Source organism: Microcaecilia unicolor, chromosome 5 (assembly GCF_901765095.1).
Source record: "Microcaecilia unicolor chromosome 5, aMicUni1.1, whole genome shotgun sequence".
Taxonomy (NCBI): Eukaryota; Metazoa; Chordata; class Amphibia; order Gymnophiona; family Siphonopidae; genus Microcaecilia; species Microcaecilia unicolor.
Genome location: NC_044035.1, coordinates 79,859,612 through 79,880,490, shown reverse-complemented (window position 1 = coordinate 79,880,490; position 20,879 = coordinate 79,859,612). Strand labels below are relative to the sequence as shown.

Here is a 20,879-nt window from a genome sequence, read left to right as displayed (position 1 = left end):
TCCCCATCAAACCACTGCAGCCATAATTAAATTCCATAAACAATAACATTTTTTTTATTTATTTTTAGACCACCACTAGTAGAGAGAGGCAAAGAACTCAAAAAGTCCCTTGAACCAAAGTATGCCAAGCGATGGTCACAAAATGGTGCAGCAGGACTAAAGAGAAGGAAATTAACAGGTATGACTATATTTCAGCTTCCTCATCATCCTGTTGCACTATCCTGTATAACTGGTATGTACCCAAGCAGAAACTCACTGGGTGAGGGAAGAAAAGGCCCTCACTCTAAATTATAGCTCTGGCCAGCACATTCATTCAGTCTGTAATGCTTTACATAAGAATGGAGCAATAACCAGGTCGACACACTACTGATATCCTCTGGCAAAACTGCTTGGGCCTCTGTCAAGATGTCGCCGGAGCATGAGTTGAATGTGCTCGCTGGCTGGAAGACACCAGTTGCAAATATAGCATGGAATAGGATGAACAAATAATCACAGACTGAACACATTCACTTCCTGCAACTACCACAACAGAATTCTGCAGACATGTAGCTTGTGTAGCCTTCTGGTCCTTGAGTCTACTCTCTGATCCAAAAAGGAGGGGGAAAAAGACCACCTGAGATGAAGGAGAAATTAGATCTTACCTGCTAATTTGATTTCCCATATTCCAGTGGTTTCCAAACCTGGTCCTGGAGGTACCCCAGCCAGTCAGGTCTTCAGGATATCCACAATAGACATTCATGAGAGCGATGTGGATGTCCTGAAAACCTGACAGGCTGGGGGGGTGCCTCTAGGATCAGGTTTGGGAACCACTGCCTTAGTCCCTCTGGGCCGGCACAGATGGGTTACGCACTGCTACCAGCAGATGGAGACTGAGAACACACTGAACTTCAAGCAGATACATAAGTCGACTGTGCAGTCCCTTGAAAGTCAGTCTATGAATAGCAAAGCAGATCCATGAACAAGACCCCACTGAAAGAGGATAACCCAAAGAAGAATGAGAAACAACCAACAAAAACACAACCAAATAACATGTGAAGCAAGCTTCCTGGTTGCCTGCTGAATCGCTGCCAAAAGCCAAGAACCCTCAGCCCAGTTGCCAAGGAAACCCCAGGGTATCCCCCAGGAGTCCAAAAGTGTGCCTAATCTAGAGTCATGGTGACCCTGCTTGAGATTTGTCTTTTCTTTTTTTTTGTATCTTCAAAAAAAAAAAAAAGGAAAAGCCACTCTGCAATCGCCATACTCCATTCCCCCCCAAAAAACCATCCCCCAAAAGGACAACAATTCTCCTGGTAAGAGCAAACCAAAACGCAGATCGACCATACAACCCTGGGTGGACTCTGTGCCGGTGCAAAGGGCCTAAGGGAAAGCAAATTTAGCAGGTAAGACCTAATTTCTCCTTCTCCAGTGTCCCTCTGGAACTGGCACAGATGGGAAGTAACAAAGCAGTGACCTCATGGGTGGGATCCCCAGAGTCTGTTTTCCAAAACTTGAGCCCCGATGATTACATCTCAACACGCTTGCATATACAAATGATAATGACAACAAGGACCAAACTGCCACTTTTCAAATGTTGAGAGGCGCCACCAACAAATGCTCTGCCCAGGAAGATGCCTGAGACCTGGTAGAATGGGCTTTCAACAGTTCTGGCAACGCTTTCCTTTTGATCAGATAAGTTGAGGCGATTGCCTCCTTAATCCAGCGAGCTATACTTGCTCTAGAAGTCACTTCACCCTTCAAAGCACCCCCAACCAGATCAAAGAGTCAGTCGGTGCGACGAAACTCCTGAGAGACCTGGAGGTAGCACCACAGCACTCTGCAGACATCCAGGCAATGAAGACTACGCTCCTCTTCCTACGCAGAAGGATCCATGAGGACTGGAAGAACAACGGACTGGATGATATGAAATGGAGAAACCACCTTCGGAAGGAAAGAAGGAACCAAACAGCACCACCTTGTCTGGAAAGAATGCCAGGAAGGGCTCCCAACAGGGCGCCTGAATTTCTGAAACCTGACAAGCAGAGGTCACCACTACCACCACCAAAAACACTGTCTTCAGGGGGAGATCCTTGAGGGTCAAACAGGGCAAAGACTTGAACAGCAGAAAAATCAACACCAAAAGGACCAGATCAAGGTCCCAAGGAGAAACCGGTGGATGAACAGGAGGCCGGAAAAGCCATTACGCCCCCCCCCCCCCATACACACGAGGGAAACGCTGCACATCCAGATGAACAGCCAACGAAAACAGCCCATAGCTGCCACCTGAACTTTGAGGGAAGAGCATTTGAGACCGCTGGAAAGACTGTCCTGAAAAAAGTCCAGAAGGTGTGGAAGAGAGGCCTGGCACCAATCCTCAAACACCGTCCACACTCTGACATAAGCTAGGGAGGTAGACTGCTGACAAGACTGCAGATGAGTATCAATAACCAAGACGAACAACCTCTGCTCCTCAAAATGCGCCCTCTCAAAAACCATGCCATCAGAGAGAACTGACCCTGATCATCCAAGAACACTGGACCCTGGCCCAGAAGAGAGGGCGACTCCTGCAGGCAAAAGAGCAGCTCCACCAAGAGACTATGATAGCAAACACTTGAGGATCGAGACTCCACTCCCTGGGATCCAGAAGATGCCGACTGAGATACTTAAGCCTGAACATTGTCGACCCCCACGATGTGCGCCGCCGACAGATCTGCAAGACACCCCTTCGCTCAAGCAAACAGAAGGGTCGCCTCCTGAGCAACCTGCAGACTCTTCTTGCCCCCCCCTGATTTAGATGTTCCCCGACAGTGCAACTGTGGTGGCATATGAGCACTGCCTTCCCGAAAACAAGGTCCTGAAATGTGATCAGCACTAGGCGAATTGCCCTGGTTTCCAGGACATTGATGAACAAAACAAACTCCGAGAGACCCACGGCCCTGAACTGTGTGAACCCCAAAGTGGCTCCCTAGCTGGAAAGGCTAGTATCCATGGAAACCACCGTCCATGTTGGGGCCTCCCGTTAGATGAGAGGGCACCAGCCACCAGCGTAAACTAGCCTGCATCAGAGCCCGAAGAAGCAAACTGATTTCCAGATCCTGCAACTGAGGCCACCATGGAGAAAGAAGAGCCACCTGGAGAGGACACATATGAGCCCTCGCCCACCGAATGACATCCAAGGACAATGCCCTGGACCCTAAGACTTGGAGATACTCTCTCACCTGCAGGCTCCTCGACTGAAGGAGAGGACACCTGGCCCTGCAATTTCCGAGCCCACTCACTAGTCAAAAACTCCTTGCCCTGAGCGGTATTGAAACAAACCCCCAGACAGGTCAGGCTCTGCAACGGCTCCAAATGGCTCTTGGCTACGTTGACCACTCAATCCACCTCCAGAAGCAACTGCACCACTTAGGTCATAGCCAGCACACTGCCCTGAAAGGACTTTGTTTAGATGAGCCAATCGTCAAGGTAAGGATGAATGAGGACTCCTTCCATTCACATGGCCGCTGCCACATCCACCATAACCTTGGAGAAGGTGTGAGGCACCATGGCCAGCCCAAAAGGGAGCATAGAAAACTGAAAGTGCCTCCCCAAAATGGCAAAGAGAAGGAACCTCTGGTGAGCTACCCAGATGGGGATGTGAAGATAGGCCTCAGTGAGATCCAGAGAAGTCAGGAACTCCCCAGGCTGGACTGTAGCAATCACCGACCAAAGCACCCCCATGTGGAACAAAAGAGCTTGCCCAATTTATGCCCTTCAGGTTACATATGGGCCAAAATTAACCCTTCTTCTTGAGAACTACAAAGTAGATGGTGTAACGACCAGACCAAACTTCAGAATCTGAACAGGCACCACCACCCAAAGAGCGAAAAGATGACACAGTTTCCTGAACCATACAGACAAGGAGACTCCACGAAGGCGTCTACCAAAGAATGAGCAACTCCAAAGAATGAGCAACTCCAAAGCATTGCCATCTTGAATGACCTAGAGGACCTATTGGTCCACGGTAATGTGGGTCCACCTCTGGTAAACTCCTGCAACTTTGCCCCCACTGGGACCAGAGGCTGGACCCCCACACCTTCATTGGGCGGGCCACCCAGAGGAATCAGAATCCAGACACCCCTGCGGGCACCCCGAAAGGACTGTGCTTGCTGAAAGAAACGACTGTACTGTTGGCCACCACCCTGACCAGGGCGATACTGACAAGCCTCTCTGAAGCAGCCCCTCGCCGCAGAAGCCTGTGATCCCACATGAGGTTTATCCTCTGGCACAGAGGGACCTTAGTCTCTCCCAAACTCTTAATGAACTTGTTCAAATCCTCGCCAAACAGGAGCAAACCCCGAAGGGAAACTTGCTGAGCAACCAGAGAGACTTCTGAGCCACTACACTCAGAGACATGGACTTAGCGGAGACACAGAGTATCATAAAGGACACCTGACAAAAATGAAGCCTCCATCTCTACCTTGGCCACTTCCTGATCCACTAAGGACCAAGTCCGCTGCGTCTCTATCTAGAACCCAAAATGCCCAATGGAAACAGGCCTATCAAAATCACCACAAATGGCAGCCTGCACCCTGAGAGCACCTTGAGAGAAGTGATAACAAATCCCTGCTTGAGGAGGGTCTCCGTCCGATGGTCCTGCAGGTCTCTGAGGGCCGTACCCCCGTCCACTGGGACCGTATTCTTCTTAGTGACCACAGAAACAACTGTGTTCACTGCAGGTGGACGCAGTCTCCCTCTTCTCTTCTGGAACAGGTATAGATGCACCATAGATTGCACCAGATGAAATGTGGTCTCAAGCACCTTCCACTGGGTCTGAATAACGCCTACAATATCCTGAATCATAGGAAAGGACATCGAGGACTTACGGATGCCCTTCAATAGGGGATCCAAATTCCACGGTTCCCTAGGCACCGCCTCTACTTTTAAGGTGGCAGAAACTTGGGAAATGAACTCCTGTAACACTTTCCTATGATAAATGCATACCACAAACGAATCTTCACCTGGTGGCAGGTCTTCAGACCACTTGCCCTCCTTGCCAGACTGTTCCTGATTTGTTACCTCCTTCATGGTCCAGTTAGGATCTTCTTCTGAAGGAGAAAGCTCCCTTAGATCATACAGGTCCCACTCCACACAGCACTTCTTGGTGGGGAACCCAGAAGACGACGCCTGAACAGAGTCCCTCTGTGAACTAGCACCAGCGGCACACTCCCGCTGCTGACAAAAGGCCCTATACATGGCCAAAATGACATCTAGATGAAAATCAACCAAAGTTGAAGCAGGCTGCAGAGAACTAGAGACAGCAGGCTCTACTGCAGTAACAGAGTTCTCAACGGTGATGAGAGGTCCATCAGCGGGGAAGGGATTCAAAATGGTGGCAGTTTCCGCTGAAACTGCAACCTTTGCACCTGACATTGCTTCCGAGCAAACCCCAACTTCCACAGACGCACACAGTAGTGCTTGCCCCGGAACCGCTGACCCTAATGCCAGATCCAGCGCAACCTGCTCCCCCGCAGAAAAGGAACAGTGGCCCAAAGAATCCACTCCGCAGTGCTGACAGGAAGAACAGCATTTCAGACATGGTGCAGCCATCGCAAAAAACAAAAAAAGAGCAGTAACAAAAAAGGCACAGGAGGAGGACTCCCACCAAGACCGTGAACAGCAGCTGCAAAGAGAAACAGTCCCCAACAGCAGTGCTCAAGAATCTCTGAAATACTCCCGCTGGACTTTGAGATTTTATTTTTTAATTAACTCAACTGGGAGAGCAACTGCAAGCAGAACCCTACCTCAAGACAATCTGGGTGCCCAGTGACAGCCAAGGAAAGTCGAGGACACTCTGGAAGCCCAAGGAGGAAGTAGGGTGAGGGACTCAGCTGCCCAAATGTGACACTCCTGAAGTGATACAGATTCCCATGGGACTTGACCCCTATCCAGTCAACAGGTAAGCCCAGTTGTCTACGTTCTATGTTTGTTTGCTTTAATCCTCTTGAAGTGGTCTCTGCTAGCAGGGTCTTTCTAATTAATTAATTTAAAAAAATGTAATTAAAGGACTAAAAACCCAAAGGAACTGCACAGACTTACCACTCCTACCATCTGCTGAGACTGAGAACAGACTGACTTTCAGGGGACTACACAGCCCACTTATATATCTACTTGAAATTCAGTACGTTCTCAATCTCCATCTGCTGGTAGGAGTGCATAACTCATCTATGCTGGTCCAGAGGGACACTGGGGAAGCAACAGTTTGGATGGATACCTAGTTCTCCGAGAAGGACAGAGCCAGCTGCAAAAGGTTAAACACCTCTGGGATCTGAGCTTTCCATGGGGAGAAGGAGCACTGTTGACATCATTCCTCAAAAATTTCCAGACCCAGGCATAAGCCGTAAGACTTGCTGGCTTTGAGCAAGTTAGTGATGACAGAGAATCCCCATCTCGCTAAGTGTCTTCTTTCAAAGGCTAAGCCATAAGGAACCCAGACAGTGAAGTTAACTCACCTGTAGCAGGTGTTCTCAGAGGACAGCAGAGGTAGTATTCTTACATGTGGGGTGACGTCCTTAACGGCGCCATGATGCAGATGCTACCCAGTGTACCTATCACTTTAAGAAGCTTTTGGTAGGCCTGCACCACACATGCGCAAGTGCCTTCCTGCCTGCTGGAGTCACGTAGGACCACAAGTTTGAATCTAGTAGCATACGGACAAAACTGCAACTCCTAGGGGAGGTTGGAGGGTATGTGAGAATACTAGTTCTGCTGTCCTACCCGCTACAGGTGAGTAACTTTGCTTTCTCTGAAGACAAGCAGAATTTAGTTTCTCACAAGTGGGGAATCCCTAGCTAGCAGGCTCACCAAAAACAAACCACAGTCAATAGGGACTTGCAATGGAAAGGCGAAGCAGAACCAAACACCACAAACAACACAGACCGGCTGTAAAGCTGCAGCCTAGAACAAAAAGGAATGGACTTAGGAGGGTGGAGTTGAATCCTACACACCAAACAAATCCTGCAGGACTGTCTGACCAACCTAGCAAAAGTGTTGGGTGTGTTGCTCAAGGCAGTAATGGGATGTGAAAGTGTGGACTGAAGACCACGTTGCAGCCTTGCAAATAGAGGCTGATCTCAAGTGGGCTACTGACACAGCCATGGCTCCGACACTGAGCCGTGATATGGCCCTCAAAAATCAGCCCAGCCTGGGTGTAAGTGAAAGAGATGCAGTCTGCTAGCCAACTGAATAAACTGAATTTACCGATGGCTGCCCCCATCCTGTCTGGGTCAAAAGAAACAAAAAGCTGTGTGGACTGTCTATGGACTTTAGTCCACTCCAGATAGAAGGCCAAGGCTCGCCTGCATGCTAAGGTGTGTACTGCACTTTTGACAAGATGGGAATAAGGTTTTGGGAAGAATGTTGGCAGGACTAATGACTGGTTAAGATGGAACCAACACTACTTTAGGAAGGGTGCATGAGGAGCACTTCTCTGTTATGAAACCTTGTGTAAGGTGGATTAGTTACTAGGGCCTGAAACTCGCCGACTCTGCGAGCTGAAGTGACTGCCACCGAAAACAAGACATTCCAGGTCAGGTACTTCAGCTGACAGGAATCAAGTGGCTCGCAGGGAGCCTTCATTAGCTAAGCAAAGACTATACTGAGGTCCAATGAGGTTTGATGAGGGGTTTTGACAACAGCAAACCTCTCGGGAAGTAAACAACTAGAGGCTGTAAAGAGATGGGCTTACCCCCAACATGGCAATGAGCACTAACTGCACACCAGATGGCAAACCTCCTCCATTTGAACACAACACCTCTTATTGGAATCTATCCTGGAAGCCAGCAGGATCTTGTAAACACACTCAGGCAGTTGCAAACAATCAAATTCTGCCCTCTCAACATCCAGGCCTTGAGGGCCAGGGACTGGAGGCCAGGGTGCAGAACAGCCCCTGCATTCTGCATGATAAGAGTTGTAAAGCAGTCCAGCCTCCTCTGTTCTTCAGAGGCCAACTCCAGAAGCTGAGGGAACCATATCTGCCTCATCCAATAAGTGTAATGATGATCATGGTCCCCCTATCCTACCTGAGTTTCAGCAAAGTCTTCCCAATTAGAGGAATAGGAAGATACGTGTACAGAAGGCCCTTCCCCAATCAAGAATGAAGGCATCTGACGGTAGTCTACCATGTGACCTGAGTTTGGACCTTGTTGTTGAGATGTGTGGCAGAGAGATCCACTGATATGGTGCCCCACCCTTAGAAGATCTCGTGGGCAACTCTCATGAAAAGAAACAACTGATATGGTTGCATCACCCTGTTCAGTCTGCCAGACTGTTGTGCTTCCCTGCCAGGTAAGTGGCTTGAAGCATCATGCCATGGCTGAGAGCCCAGTGCCACACCAACTGCCTTCTGACACAACGGGTAGGATCTCGTACCCTCCTGCTTGTTCAAGAAGTAAACCTGATTGCTGTTTGAACAAGCACAATTTGGTTCATCAGCCGATGTCTGAAAGCATTTAGAGTATACCAAATCGCAGGTAGCTCTAGGACATTGATATGAAAAGTAGACTCCTCAGCAGACCAGATTCCTTGAGTGTGAAGCCAGTCTACTTGGGTTCCCCACCCCTAAGTGGACGCATCTGTAGTTAGATTTCTGAAGCAGAAACATTTAGAATGGAAGTCCCAGGACCAAACTGAATTGAATTGTCCACCAGAGGAGTGACTGGGTGAGTTCCGGGGTTATGAAGATGACAACTGCTAGGTTTCTCGCAGTCTTGGGACTACTGAGAAGCTAGAGTCCATTGGGCATCTCTCATGTTGAGGCATGCCATGGGCGTGACATGTACAGTGAAAGTCACATGGCCCAGCAACCTCAACATCTGCCAAGCCAAAACCTGCTGGCTGTCTCGAACCGAAGAGGCAATGGCCCTTTCTGATGCAACCGACGAGGGCGAGCATCCCCCAGGTCCTTGACCAGCATCCTCTCTCCAGGTCCTCTTCTTGGAGGCTGCATCTGCCACTCAATGGCACAGCCAGAGCCACCTTTGGGTCTCTACAATCAAGGACACAGACTCACCAGGCTTCCACCTCTTCCCTGGCCTGGCTTCTTGGGTGTTGGCTTCCTTTCTCTTTTTTTTGGTAAGCTATTTGCTCCCCCCCTTCTAACTAGCTTATTCCCATGACGACAGGGGAATAAAGCTACACCAGGCAGCCCAGCCAGAATAAATATTTGCTATGGGCTGCCTGGAGCTATAAGAAGCGGGCCTCAGTCTGCACTGTTAGGAGCTAGGCCAGGATCAGGTGCACCAGCCCACACAACCTACCATCATACTAGAGGTAAAGAAAATACCTTTTATACCAGTGAGGTTACTGGGAAAAGTCAGTTTCTCTACCTTCATTTGCTAGTAGAAAGAGGATACAATCTAATTGTACAGGCAGATGCAGCTGGACACTAAAGACGACTCAATTTATTATCATCAAGGCTAACTCTACAAAACTCATTCTATCCATTGTCAGAATTATGTATATGAGATCCTAGTGTGCATGTATTTTATTGGGCTGTCAAAATTGAAAAGCTTAAAAGTCCATGTATTCTTAGAAGCATCAGGGTTTTTCAAATTTGATCTTTTTCATACTGTACAAGTCATAAATATACCCAGTTCAGATTATTGAAGAAGCAAAGTATGGGAACTCTACTGTCCACAAGTTTATAGAAACTATATTAACTGACTTTCTAATAAACAAAAAGTAAATTATTTATTATGACATACATGGCACATAAGTTCCCTAGTTTGTAAGGTCATATGTTTAAAACAGAACACAAACACACTTCCATGGAATAGCCAACAAAAAAACAAAACAAAGCAAAAAAAAAAAAAAAAAAAGAGGAAGAAAGTCCTGATTTAGATTTAGTGAGACATGTAGAATTAAAGCATACAACCTTGTTTTGCTACACTGCACACTTCCAGATACACCAGTCTCTCACTGGGTTATTACATCTGGCCTTAAAAACCCCAAACATCTCAGTGAACTTACCATCGACTCCAACCGTGTTATCTGTTCCCTTGCCTTCCGCAGCTCCTTTAAGACTTTGTACAACTGATGCTGTACATTCTGGCGATCAAGCTTCTCGTTCTCAAAATCAGAAGCACACATCTTGATCTGACCATTTCAAAGAGAGAATTTAACTCAAGATCTTAAAAAAAAAATCCTCAAAGTTGTCAGAAAGAAAACAGTACTGTAAAACTGCAACAAAAATGTAATTCTTGGCATTTTATCAGGTATTTACTAGCAGTGCTGAATGGGCATTAATGAAAAGTATGACATTTCAAATTCACATAGGTAGTTGAAACATTTTGCACAAGCTCTATGTGCAAGACTTAATCAATTTATCTTTGTGTTTCCAATTTGCTGTAAGAGTTCACATCTAAAACGCAAAACAATGCAGCCTTTTGTGCTGTATGGACTGACTTAACATTAGTACCGGGAACATTGGGAGGCAGAGGTCTACATAGTTATGAGTAGATCACCAAATAGATGACGTAGATGTAGTAGAGGTAAATTTCAAAATTTTTTATTGAAGAAGCAAATCTACATATGATACAGCCAAACCAATAAACTTTCTCCAGGAAACCCTCCATGCCATGCAGCCAGCACCTCCAGTATATGAGCCCCCTCAGTTCACAGGTTTAGAAGTCTGCTGCGTGTTACATGCATCTAAGAACTCTAAAAGGACTCCCAGATACAGCGAAGACACCCCCCTGGAGCTGAGTCTATGTTACTATCACCCTGATGTTCCAGCCACAGTAAACCAATCATCAGAGTTCTTCACTGGGCCAAGGATGGTGAGTCAGGCCATAACCAACACAGCAAGATAGACTTTTTGCCCAACAAAATTGCTCATTTTAGAAATCCCATAAGACTCTTTGCCATTGAACTTGTTTACTGTCTTTACAGTCATTCACCATGTCCCAAGACTCTTGCGGACATGGTGAATGACTGTACATTAAATAAGTTCAGTGGATGCAGGCGCCAACAAACTCCCCACTGTCGGGAAACATGGCCAAGCAGTTGCTTCCAAAAGTCCACTACTCAAAGACAGAACATATGTCCCAGCGTTTCTGAGCAAGCTGCACATTTAGGACAGAAATCCTGTGACACTAAAATGTCAAAACTTTAATGCATAAATGTATCCATAGTCCGAAGTGGCCACATTTCTCCTATATGGCTGTGGTAGGGGCAGCTGTTAAAGATAATCACTAAAGTTAAAAGCAAATCACAATACTTAATAAAATAGTAACTAAAAAATAAATCAAACATTAAAAAATAAATGTACACCAATATGCATTAGTGTAATCATAAAATATTCTCATGCTTGTGTAATGACACTTCTCTATTCAAAGCTCGACTCAACAGTACATGCTAATTTTTTTACACAGCATTCATTAAAAGAATGGCGACAACTGCTCAAACATTAGCCATACAAGCATCAATCTTTCAAGAATACAGCCAAAGATATAGATGACAGAGACATGTGAATATTACAGCCATGTCTAGTGTTTGTATGCTTAAATAATAGCAAATGTTTTCACAGTGCCTTAACTAGAGAAGTACATGTTGGTGTTTCATGCAGTGTGCTTCTCTGAAAAAGATCTAACTCAAACAATGAATTTGATCAAGTAGATGATGGCACCTACCTAGGGGGGAATCAAATCACACTTGCTTTCCTCTAGTAAACAAATTGGCAAATCTAAAATCCAAAGGCACAATTTAGTTTAATTATTTGCATTGAAGTCAGAAAATGAAGAGATCGCAAATAGCAAAAATAAGTAGCATAGTTAGGGCCCTGTTTACTAAGGTGCGTTAGTGTTTTTAGCACACCTACACTTAACGTGTGTGCTAACCATGTAGGCGACTATAGGGATATTGTAGGCACATATATGGTTAAGATGCATACAGTGGTGGAAATAAGTATTTGATCCCTTGCTGATTTTGTAAGTTTGCCCACTGACAAAGACATGAGCAGCCCATAATTGAAGGGTAGGTTATTGGTAACAGTGAGAGATAGCACATCACAAATTAAATCCGGAAAATAACATTGTGGAAAGTATATGAATTTATTTGCATTCTGCAGAGGGAAATAAGTATTTGATCCCCCACCAACCAGTAAGAGATCTGGCCCCTACAGACCAGGTAGATGCTCCAAATCAACTCGTTACCTGCATGACAGACAGCTGTCGGCAATGGTCACCTGTATGAAAGACACCTGTCCACAGACTCAGTGAATCAGTCAGACTCTAACCTCTACAAAATGGCCAAGAGCAAGGAGCTGTCTAAGGATGTCAGGGACAAGATCATACACCTGCACAAGGCTGGAATGGGCTACAAAACCATCAGTAAGACGCTGGGCGAGAAGGAGACAACTGTTGGTGCCATAGTAAGAAAATGGAAGAAGTACAAAATGACTGTCAATCGACAAAGATCTGGGGCTCCACGCAAAATCTCACCTCGTGGGGTATCCTTGATCATGAGGAAGGTTAGAAATCAGCCTACAACTACAAGGGGGGAACTTGTCAATGATCTCAAGGCAGCTGGGACCACTGTCACCACGAAAACCATTGGTAACACATTACGACATAACGGATTGCAATCCTGCAGTGCCCGCAAGGTCCCCCTGCTCCGGAAGGCACATGTGACGGCCCGTCTGAAGTTTGCCAGTGAACACCTGGATGATGCCGAGAGTGATTGGGAGAAGGTGCTGTGGTCAGATGAGACAAAAATTGAGCTCTTTGGCATGAACTCAACTCGCCGTGTTTGGAGGAAGAGAAATGCTGCCTATGACCCAAAGAACACCGTCCCCACTGTCAAGCATGGAGGTGGAAATGTTATGTTTTGGGGGTGTTTCTCTGCTAAGGGCACAGGACTACTTCACCGCATCAATGGGAGAATGGATGGGGCCATTTACCGTACAATTCTGAGTGACAACCTCCTTCCCTCCGCCAGGGCCTTAAAAATGGGTCGTGGCTGGGTCTTCCAGCACGACAATGACCCAAAACATACAGCCAAGGCAACAAAGGAGTGGCTCAGGAAGAAGCACATTAGGGTCATGGAGTGGCCTAGCCAGTCACCAGACCTTAATCCCATTGAAAACTTATGGAGGGAGCTGAAGCTGCGAGTTGCCAAGCGACAGCCCAGAACTCTTAATGATTTAGAGATGATCTGCAAAGAGGAGTGGACCAAAATTCCTCCTGACATGTGTGCAAACCTCATCATCAACTACAGAAGACGTCTGACCGCTGTGCTTGCCAACAAGGGTTTTGCCACCAAGTATTAGGTCTTGTTTGCCAGAGGGATCAAATACTTATTTCCCTCTGCAGAATGCAAATAAATTCATATACTTTCCACAATGTGATTTTCCGGATTTAATTTGTGATGTGCTATCTCTCACTGTTACCAATAACCTACCCTTCAATTATGGGCTGCTCATGTCTTTGTCAGTGGGCAAACTTACAAAATCAGTAAGGGATCAAATACTTATTTCCACCACTGTATATGGTTAATGCGCTTATAACAATGCTTAGTAAACAGGGCCCTTAGTCTAACGGAACATAATATTCTCTAAACAAGGTAACAACAGAAAAAAATGTTTTGAAAAATACCCCCCCCCCCCCCCAACACCACTACCGTGTCATCCTCCCTCACTGCTTACAGACCCCTATCCACAACATCCAAAGTCACAATTTAATTAAAAAAAATCATATAGCCAAGGTATCAGCAAGCTTAGAAGTAACTAAAAAAAATAAAGACGACTTGTTACTAACAGCCAGTAGGTTGTGCTTGCAAACAAAGCAGCCTAACTGATGTGCAAGAAAGCTTATGAGTGCTGCTAAAAAGGTCAGTTTCATCTGAATAAGAACTTAAAACAAATTTTTAAAAAAATCCTCCAAAAAGCATTTCTGAGCAACAAAATTTTTAAATAAAAAGTTTTTTTTATTAGATTGTTAGTCTCAAAAATAAATCAAAATAATGCTTTTATCCTGAGTTTTTGCAAAACGATCCGATTTTTAAACCTTCACAAAAATGCACAAACAAGGAGTCACCTGAAAGCTCCTGATCTGCCCTTCTCAAATTACTAAAAAGCGCAAACCCCCTCCCCAATAAAAATACTTTAAAATTCCATGCATTCCACTTGTCATTTTTGCCCACATGGGTGTTATCCTGTGGAGGGGTTTCTTCTACCCCTAGTTTCTGGTAATGCTGAAGGAGCCAGAAGGTCCTTCAAATTCTTATGTCTCATATATGAAATTGTGATATTTTTTATCTGAGAAAAGGTCTATACTTTGGATGATATGCCAATGTTTGCATAGGATGTGCACAATATCCTGGAAGAAGTGATCACAGAATAAAGTGAACACTACCCTGTCTTCCTTTGGGCATGTCTTAACTCCAGGATTTCAACCTGTTTTGTTCTCTGTAATCCTTCCCTAATGTGTTTTAGCAGATATCCTCTTTCCTTAAACTTAACTGCCATTGTCTGTGATTGATGTCCGAAATCTTCATGTGTGGAAATTTTGTTTGGCTCTTAAAAACTGGGTGTATGGCTGTGGTAGCATGTATAGTACAGCAATCTGTTGACATCTGTATCTTTATAATGAAGACTTGTCCTTAGTTTATTATAGGGAAAGGGAAATGGAATTTGATGTATCACCTTTCTGTGGTTGCAATCAAAGTGGTTTATATATAACTAGTAAAAGAGGCCCGTTTCTGAGCAAATGAAACGGGCGCTAGCAAGGTTTTCGTCGCCAACAGCCCCCCCTCCCTGCCTCCCTGGCCAACCCCTTCGTTGTTCTGCCATTGCTCCGCCCCCAACGTCATGACGTTTGATGCGAGGGCGGGACCCGGAGTGATTTCCCCCCCCCCCCCCCCCGCCTCCCTGCCAACCCCTTCATTGTTCTGCCATTGCTCCGCCCTCGAGGGGGGACCCGGAGCGATTTTGGTGGCTTCACCACCACGAACCTTCGAACTTTTTGAAGGAAGTCAGGGCTTGGCTTCACTGACGTCAGTTTCCTCAGAACGTTGAGGGTGAGTTTTATTATAGTAGATATATAATATAATATACAGGTATTCATTTTGTACCTGGGGCAATGGAGGGTTAAATGACTTGCCCAGAGTCACAAAGGAGCTACAATGAGAATCACCTACTTCCTCTGGGTCTCAGGCCACTGCACTAACCATTAAGACAATCCTCCACTCCTCAATCTTCAACATTATCCATGTAAACAGAAATGAGATTTTATCTATTATCAAACTTCAATTTAAATTTGAGGTTTGAATCTCTACTGTTGAGCCATTCATGAAAAGAATGCAGTTAGTCTACACTTCCTAACTATATCATGAATACCTCGTCTATGTATCTACACCAAAGTGTTATCAGGCATTTGTAACTTATCACTGAGATGTTTCTTTTCAAATTCTGCAATGAAGAGACTCGCAATCGATGGTGCCATTGTGGCATCTATCACTGTGCCTTTTATCTGTTCTCACAAAGAGTAATAATGGCAAGTTCTACCATAAATTCCGTGGGAATTCTTAAATTGCTGTCCCTGTTTCTCAAAGTATTCCTAATTATTTGAATTGCTTCTTGTTGCAGTATATTGGTGTACAGGGAGTCTATGCCCATTCTTACTAATATGATGTCTTTCTGATCCTCAATATCTTCCAAATTTTTATGAGTTGAATCGCGAATGTATGATGGAACAAGTGAGACAAACAGTTGAAATTTATCAGTGCATTTTGACAAAGGTTCTAAAAATGACCCAATAGTCAATCCAATAGGTCTACTAGGAGGTGCTGACAATAATTTGTGAATCTATGTTTATATATATATATATGTATATATATATATATATATAGAGTAGTTACTTACCTGTAACAGGTGTTCTCCGAAGACAGCAGGCTGCATATTCTCACAAGTGGGGTGACGCCACGTCGGCCCCGGAGGATTTTAAAGCAAAATCTCAAAATCTCTTTACGGCGTTCCGTCGCGCGAGCGATCGTACTGCGCATGTGCGCACACCTATTCCCGCTCGCCGAGCGGACACGCCCCTCAGTTATATCCAAAAGATGGAGGAGACAACTCCAAAAGGGGAAGGTGGGAGGGTTTGTGAGAATATGCAGCCTGCTGTCTTCGGAGAACACCTGTTACAGGTAAGTAACTACTCTTTCTCCAAAGACAAGCAGGCTGATATTCTCACAAGTGGGGTATCCCAAGCTTTCAGGCTTACACAACAAACAGTGGTCAATAGAGTCTCGCAACGGCGAGGCCAGAATAAACATTGACCCGAAATATCAAAATGAGTGTAGCCTGGAACAGAACAAACATGGGCTTAGGAGGGTTGGAGTTGGATTCTAAACCCCAAAGAAGTTCTGCAGCCCCGACTGCCCAAAACCGACTGACGCGTCGGCTATTCTGCTGAAGGCAGTAGTGAGATGTGAATGTGTGGACTGATGACCACGCCACAGCTTTGCAGATCCCTTCAATAGTGACTGATTTTAGATTAGTCACCGATTCAGCCATGGCTCTAATTTTGTGAGCCGTGACATGGCCTTCTAGAGTCAGTCCAGCTTGGACAAAAATGAAGGAGATGCAATCTGCCAGTTAAGAAGAAATGATGCGGTTTCCGACAGCAACTGGCATTAAAAGAAATAAACAACTGGGCGGACCTTCCGAGGGAGCTCGTCTGCTCCACGCAAAAAGTGCGCAGCTTGCTTTCGCCAGGGCTTGTAAGATGAGGGAGAAAGCATGTTGGCAAGACAATTGACTGGATCAGATGGTACTCTGATACCAGCGCCAGTAAGAACATTGGCTGCATGCGGAGAACTACTCTGTTAAGATGAGAAGTAAGGTAAGGAGCTTGAGCTACTAGAGTCTGAAGCTCACCGACCTTTCGAGTTGAAGGAACAGCCACCAAGGAGAATGACCTTCCAGGTCCAATACTTCAGATGACAGGAATCCAGTGGCCCGAATTGAGCTTGCAGCAGCTGGATGAAAACGACATTGAGACTCCAAGATACTGAATAAGGAGTGATAGGGGCTCTGACCGAAGCATAAGAGCCAACTTGAAAAATTATTGTGGGTGCTAAGCCCAACAGAAATAATCCCCCTTAGATACAGACAAGGAATTCTCTCAATACTGTGGGAGAAGTAAACGTCATGAAGTGGACAGCTGAAGGCTGACGTTGTACACGTTGATGATAAGCTCTTATTGCACGAAGATGAATACAGACCGAGTTGGTCTTGAGACCAGATTCAGACAGGTGTGGAAAGAACTCAAGCAAGGTCTGTATAAGACTAGAGGCAGGATCTAGGACCTCGCTGTCACACCAGACGGCAAACCTCTTCCATGAAAAGAATAACACCTCTTTGTGAAATCTTTTTCTGGAAGCAGGCAAGAGTCGGGAGACACTCTTCTGGAAAAGTCAACGAAACCTACACTCTGAACATCCAGACCGTGTGAGCCATAGATTGGAGGTTGGGATGTAGAAGTGCCCCCTCGTTCTGCGTAATGAGAGCTGGAAAACATTTCAACTCCAGAAGAAGAGGGAATCGTATCTGACGTAGCTAGAAAGGAGCAATCAGAATCATGGCTCCACAATCTTGCTTGAGAATCAGCAAAGTCTTTTCCATCAGATGTATGGTAGGATATGCATACAGAAAACTTGTCCTCCAAAGAAGGAGAAAGGCATCCGATGGTAGTCTGTCGTGAGCCTGCAGCCTGGAACAGAACTGAGGGACTTTGTGATTGAACTAAGTTGCTCAGCCTGTCGGCCAGACTGCTGTTTACGCCAATTAGATAAATGGCTTGGAGAAACCAAGCCGCGTTGGCGAGCCCAGCGCTACATCTGCATGGCATCTTGACTCAGAGGACAAGATCCAGTACTCCTTTGTTATCGAGTACATCACAACCCGATTGTGTGGTTGATTAAAATAATTAGGTTGGATAGTCAGGAGGGATGCAACCTTCGTCAGCAGCTTTTGACTGAGTAAGGTGGACTGGACACCTCAGAATCAAAATGGAGAGAATTAACCACCTCTGAGGGGAATTCCGAAGACTGGCGAACAGTTGGGTTACATCCTCTAGATGTGCAAAAGTGTCAAGGGAGTGACGTGAACTGTGGAAGCCATGTGTCTAGAAGTCTCAATATTACTGTGCTGTAATCTGTTGAGACGGGCAATCAACGTGGTAAGGGAACACTTGCACTCCCAGTCCATGAAGATACGCTGCAACAACAGCTAGGCACTAGGAAAAACATACTCTGGACGCAAAGTGAGTAGAAGTATCTTGTAAGTCCAGAGAGCATAATCATTCGTTTTCCTGAAGTATGGGAAGAAGGATGCCCAGGGAAATCATCCTGAACGAAATCTGTTGAGGCCCCTTATGTCTATGATGGGACGGAACCCACAAGGAAGGACCTGGGATAGAAACTCAATCCTTCTTACCCTTGTGGAACAGGCTCGACTGCATTGGTACTGAGAAAGGCAGAGAGTTTCTCTGCAAGTACTCACTGTTGATGGAAGCTAAAGGATTAAACTTCCAATGAACAATGTGGAGGGTTTGATTCCAGACTGAGAATGTATCCTAACCGGACTATTTGAAAAAACCCCCCGGTTGGAGGATATAGAAGTCACCTGTGGTGGAGAAAATTTGAACTTCCCCCCGACAGGCAGATTGGCCGGTACGGACATTTGTTGCCCCTCTCTGGTTCCTGCGGAATAGCTGCAGGAGCCTGATTAGGTGCACGCCGCTGACTAGAACGAGCGTGCTGATCTCTTTAAAGAAGTTCCGAGATGAGGAAGTGTATGCACAGCATATCAACAATTTTCTGCTGAGTCTCCTCCTCCAGGTGAGAGGCACACAGTCATGAGAGTCTGCGCATCACCATACCTAGAGCAGAAATCTAGGTGTTACAATACAAGTGATGAAAACGCCATTGGACAGGAACTTGCGACACTTGGAAAAAAGATGTAGCCTACTCCGGTGGGAATGCTCATAAATATCTGGCAGGACTTGGTCTTGGATGCGATCATGCCAGCCTGGTACGCCAATCTCCAAAGGAGGCTAAGGATGTATGCTCTGGCCTCGGGGGCGCCGAAGCAAGTTCTTAGAACTGCTATCAGTTCTGAGTTGAAGATGGTAGTCCAGGACCTCGAGCATCTGGCATTGGGCTGATTGACAATCTCCATTGCAATGTGTCAAGACAAATAGAGGATCTAGAGGATTCTCAGCAGAGAAAACCCCATGACCTTCATGTTCATCAGATGAACCATCATTGAACTGAGCCAACTACTCAAACAGAGCAGGTCAGATGCAAACATTGACCAGTATAGAGCAACTGTCATACATACAATTCTAAAGAACAGCTATGGAAAAATATGTTCTCCTGTAGCAAAATGGCTGTTCTTAACATGCATTTCTGGGCCTGGAAGCCAAGGTATGGAGGCGCGGTAAGTTCTACGAGCGAACACCCATACCAGAGGCAGCATCGGTGAAGGAGACCAGTTGAAAAGCTAGATGCCGCGGGAGGCGGTAGCATCCATGGCGTCCAATGGTACCCATGGTCTCGAAGCCAAGGACAACATCTGGCAATGCAAGGGAATCGAAACCAGACTGCCAGATGACTTCCATAACAGAGATATGACCGATGGTACTGATAGTACTCATGGCACCGACGGTGCCGATGATACACATGGTACCGATGACCCCCGGTACCAATGGAACCCATGGTACTTGGTACCGATGATAGTCATGATATCTGGTATCGATGGTACCCATGATACCCTAGTACCGAAGGGACCCTTGACATGTGGTACCGATGGTACCCATGATATTCGGCACCAACAGCACCGACGGTACCTATGGTACACATGGTATCGACGGTGCTCAAGACACCCGGTACCAATGGCACCCATGGTACCGATGGTACCTGGTCATGATATTTGGTATCGACGGTACTCATGTACCGACGGTATCCATGATAGCTATCCATGGTACCGACGATACCCGATACCGATGGACTCGTGATACTCGGTACCGATGGGCGATGATACCTGTGATCGATGGTGCCCATGATATCTGATGCCGATGGTGATACCTGGTGCCGACGGTGCCCATGCACCGAAGACACTCGGCACCGATGATACCCGGTGCCGATGGAATCCATGGCACCGATGGTACCGGTACCGACGGGACCCATGGCACCGACCATGGTACCAATGTTCCCGGTACCGATACTCCTCGGTACCGACGCACCGGTGACATTCGGCACCGACGGCACCCATGGTACCGATGATACTCGGTACCGACGGCACCCATGGTACCGATGAAACTCGGTACCGACGCCATGACACCCGGTACCGATGATACTCGGTACCGATGGTACCCATGACACCCGGTACCGATGATACTCGGTACCGACGGTACCGATGATGCCCGGCACCGACGGCACCCATGGTACCGATGATACTCGGTACCGACGGCACCCATGGTACCGATGATACTCGGTACCGACGGTACCCATGACACCCGGTACCGATGATACTCGGTACCGACGGTACCGATGATGCCCGGTACCGATGCGGTGTATCGACGTCCAATGCCAGGATACCTCCATAATAGAGGGAGCAACGCTCTCGGCACCGACTGATGTCTGAAGCCCGAATACCTCCATAACAGAGGGAGCAAAGCTCTGGGCACCGATGGTACCGACACCCGCTGATGCGCCCGAATGACCTGCCAAGCAGGAGGCGCCGAGGCAGGTGGAGACCTACTCGATGCATAACTATACCCAGCGTGCATCGGTCTCTGTCGGACTCCCTGACAAGTAGCATAAGTCTCGTCTTTGAGACACTACTTGCGCTTCACAGGGAGATG

At 46.4% G+C, this 20,879-nt stretch overlaps 1 protein-coding gene across 2 annotated transcripts in view; it reads right to left on the bottom strand.

Annotated features, from left to right (window-relative positions):
• Positions 1-20,879, bottom strand: part of LOC115470111 (centrosomal protein of 55 kDa-like) — a 98,605-nt gene that overhangs the window by 3,366 nt on the left and 74,360 nt on the right. For both annotated transcript variants that reach the window (XM_030203032.1, XM_030203033.1), the window contains exon 8: positions 9,985-10,110. In XM_030203032.1, coding sequence (XP_030058892.1) covers positions 9,985-10,110 — 126 coding nt within the window. The remainder of the gene's footprint in view (positions 1-9,984; positions 10,111-20,879) is intronic.